Source organism: Ammodytes marinus (genome assembly GCF_949987685.1).
Source record: "Ammodytes marinus genome assembly, chromosome: 12".
NCBI classification, from domain to species: domain Eukaryota; kingdom Metazoa; phylum Chordata; class Actinopteri; order Uranoscopiformes; family Ammodytidae; genus Ammodytes; species Ammodytes marinus.
Window position 1 is genome coordinate 23,119,481 of NC_137216.1, and position 3,485 is coordinate 23,122,965.

General features: G+C 43.4%; 1 protein-coding gene across 2 annotated transcripts; it reads right to left on the reverse strand.

The window, feature by feature from the left end:
- Positions 1-375: 375 nt before the first annotated feature.
- Positions 376-3,171, reverse strand: gpr18 (G protein-coupled receptor 18). Of its 2 annotated transcripts, XM_080037685.1 has the most exons (3): positions 3,086-3,149; positions 2,302-2,357; positions 376-2,079 (listed from the first exon to the last, which is right to left on the reverse strand). In XM_080037685.1, exon 3 carries the CDS (start codon positions 2,076-2,078, stop codon positions 1,080-1,082), a length of 999 nt encoding a protein of 332 aa, XP_079893811.1. In that variant the 5' UTR covers position 2,079; positions 2,302-2,357; positions 3,086-3,149; the 3' UTR covers positions 376-1,079. The 2 variants fall into 2 exon arrangements, with proteins under 2 accessions (XP_079893811.1, XP_079893810.1); XM_080037684.1 differs by lacking the exon at positions 2,302-2,357 and having other exon boundaries at positions 3,086-3,171.
- Between the last annotated feature and the right edge of the window lie 314 nt (positions 3,172-3,485).

Sequence of the window (3,485 nt, forward strand, 5' to 3'; positions counted from 1 at the left end):
GCTTTAAATCTAGTAAATAGCACCGCTGACGTCTTTTCAGCATGTTACTGTAAATGCACTTTAAGTGACTGAATCATTTAACATGTAATCAATACGATTCACATTGCACCATGGACACACTTAAGTCTAATTTGTGGTTTGAAGGAAGCTGTTACGACTGTAGTTAACAACTTTTCCACTATGAGGTGGAATGGACCTTTCACAGCAGAAACACTGAGCTAGTTGAAGTGTAATAAAATCAAGAAACAAAAAAGCATGAAGAACTTTAATACAAAGCATGACACATCTTTCACCATCCACTTTAAAAGTGATGAAAGCACTGTTTTATCTTGCTCTGGCAGACAGATGGGGATCTAGCTGTGCCATGCTGCCATCACCTGGTCAATATGTTTTCAGCAACTATCAGGATGATTGTGGTCTGTGTTATAATTATATCCTGTATAGCAAATGGTTGGGCTCAAATTAAGTCGCCGAAATGATGACAAGGTCAAGTAAGTTCATTTATTTGCACCTCGTGTGCATGACATCATTGTGCATTGATCGCTATATTAAAGCCTTGATGAGGCACTGAGGTGATGCGGAGGCGAAGTTGAAAATATGTTGCAGCGACCACATAAAGGCTGCAACCTTTGAGAACCCACCATTGTTTCCTGTAGGTTTCATCCATAATTGTTGGTTGACGTAGTGAGAAGGCTGAGCAGAGTTTCAAGTTGTATAGATAGTAACACACAGCAAAGACTGACATGCTGTGGGTGAAGTAATGATTATGAGCTTTATTTTCTGTTACACCTGAGCCACAGATACTCATGCTTTGTCTGCCAGAGCAAAACAAGATGCAAAGAAAACATCTCAAGTCTCATGGGTGAGTCAATCAGCTCTGAACACAGATGTTTTCTACCACAACAGCAGCACTCCCATACTGTGAGTGTAAATTACATTGTGGAAATTAATTGCAAGTTTTAATCCTTTTGATAATGAACTATGTACACTGTGATGCGTTCAGTGTTACATCGTGCCACACTGTGCACAGAACATATCAGTGAGTTGTTAGACATGAAAGTTCTTTGCTTTTTTTTGTTTCATATCATTGATCTGGTCAGGTTGCTCATTGACCGTACGCTGCCCGTGTGCGTGTGCCTGCTCTTCCGTCTCACACTCCTCAAATAGTTCCGGTACAGAATCACACTGATCACCCTGTCCTGGAACTGCTTGGAGACAATGTAGTACAAAATGATATCCAGCACTGTGCTCATGTTCATCAGGAATGTGGTGAAGACCGCCCATGTGCTGTACCCACCGTCTATGCCGTTCCCCAGCAAACGGAGCACCAAACACACGTGGAAAGGAACGAAACACACCAACACTTGGATGATCAGGGTGATGATGATCCGGATGGACTTCTGCTTGACTTTAGGCTTGAGCTTGGAGGTGCGGCCGTGGATCAAGTTGTCCACAATGATAATGTAGCAGCCGATCATTATGCCTATGGGAACCAGGAAGTAGAAGATGAGTCGCACGAAGTTGACCAGGTTGCCGTGGCGCATGTAGATGATGTCTTGCATCTTGATGCAGGTGGTGAAGTTGGAGTCGCGATCGGGGTCTTCCTCTGCGAATAGCAGGGGTGCAGTGCTGCCAAGAGTCATGAGCCAAACACCAATGCTCCCCACCACCGCCTTAGGGACGTTCCTCAGCTCTTTGGCGTGCTTGGGCTGGACGATGGCCATGTAGCGGTCGGCGCTGATCAGGGCAAACAGCCAAAGGGCCATGCACGGGTAGAATATGGTGAGAGCCGCGCTGATTCTGCAGAAGATGTCTCCAAAGGGCCAATAGTCCTGGTGTTGGTAGACCATTCTGAAGGGAAGTAGCAGGATGAAGGTGAGGTCCACAACTGCCACGTTTATCATGTAGACAGTGACAGAGTTCCTCCTCTTGGTGGTGAGGGCAAAGACCCACAGAGCAGTGAGATTGACGATGACTCCGATGATGAAGACAAAGCAGTAGAAGATGAGGCCTGCCAGGCGGTACTCCACCGGACCCTGCACCGACTCCACCGACATATTGGAGAAGTTTAGATCCATTCTGAAACTCACAGAATGCAGCAAGATGATGGTGTTTATTTCCATTGATCAATTACTCAATGTTTTTGCTCTTTATGGCCCCTTTGTTTTCCTATTGTCAGTTGAAGTCCTTTTAATTCATTTGTAATAGCAGTCCAACAATAGTGCAGAAAGGGAAGTGTTTACTGAGTGCAATTTGTCTAAAATAATCTCTCCAAGAGAAAGACCAGGCAATGCAACTAACCTTTGAACATTATATAGGCTAGAAGTAATTCCTCATTTAGTCCACAAGTTGAAAGTCTAAAACAAAAATTAAAACATGATAACATTTCAGCAAATCGCACAGTACAAGCACATGTATAAGTTATGTTTAGTCATATGTTTAAGAGAAAGAAAACATGTATGAAGCCATTTCCAAAGGAAATATTGGGGTTGAATTAGCGTGAGGCTGCTTCTCACTTCCGCATTTTACAATTTGCAGAACTCTGCTGTCTGTTCATTTGAATAGTTATTTTTTAAAAGCTGAACAGCTGCACTGTGAAAAAGAGAGGAAGACAAACAGACCATGTTTGTCTTCTTCAGTCCAGTCTAAGATAATATGTACTTCTGTGAAACAGACAACAACAATACACATTACGTTACAGTGTAAAAAAAGAATGGACAATCTGTAATCTGTGGTGAGGGCAGACAGCGGAAGTGAGAAAGTGATCTTTTGATAAGAAATCATGTGACTTCTGTGTTTCAAACGTATTTATCCATGTGTTCCACAGCACTGCACTGCACTGTCTATAGTTCGTATTGTGGTTGAACAAATGAATGTGAAGCTGCAGAGTAAAACAAATAAGTTGAGTGATTTTAAATCAGTTTATCCCAAAGCTCAGCAGCAAAAACACACATACAGCGAGCCAGTGACTATAAAAACACGTCTGGCAAAATGACCCCCCCACCCTCCCCACCCCTCCTCCTTCCATCTTAAAGGTCAAACAGAACCGGGAAACCTTGCCTGAACAATAAAAGACTGCACTTACCACAGAAATCACACAAACATCTTGACAAGCTCGCGCCAACAGGTTTATGAAGCAGCACAGTGCGATTTATCTGAGCACTCACAGCCAAAACAGGGAAGTGAATGCTTTTCTCAAAGGGTAATGTGATGGAAATGGTGGCGAGGGCTGAACACACTGTAAAGCCCCCATATCACTTCCTGTCTCTGACTGTGTGTCAAAGTTTCGATGCCTTTTTAGATTCCTTTACAGTAGGTCTATATCTACGGCGTCGGAAACACAAAGGGGCTACACAGCTTTCCACAGTCTTGCAATTACACCCCCTTAAAGAAAATGATGTGCCATTAGAAGTGGGAGTGTGTTTGGCAGGCAGAGAGATGGCAGATTTAGGGCGAGTTATTGATTGGAAAAGTGGGGTCTGTCA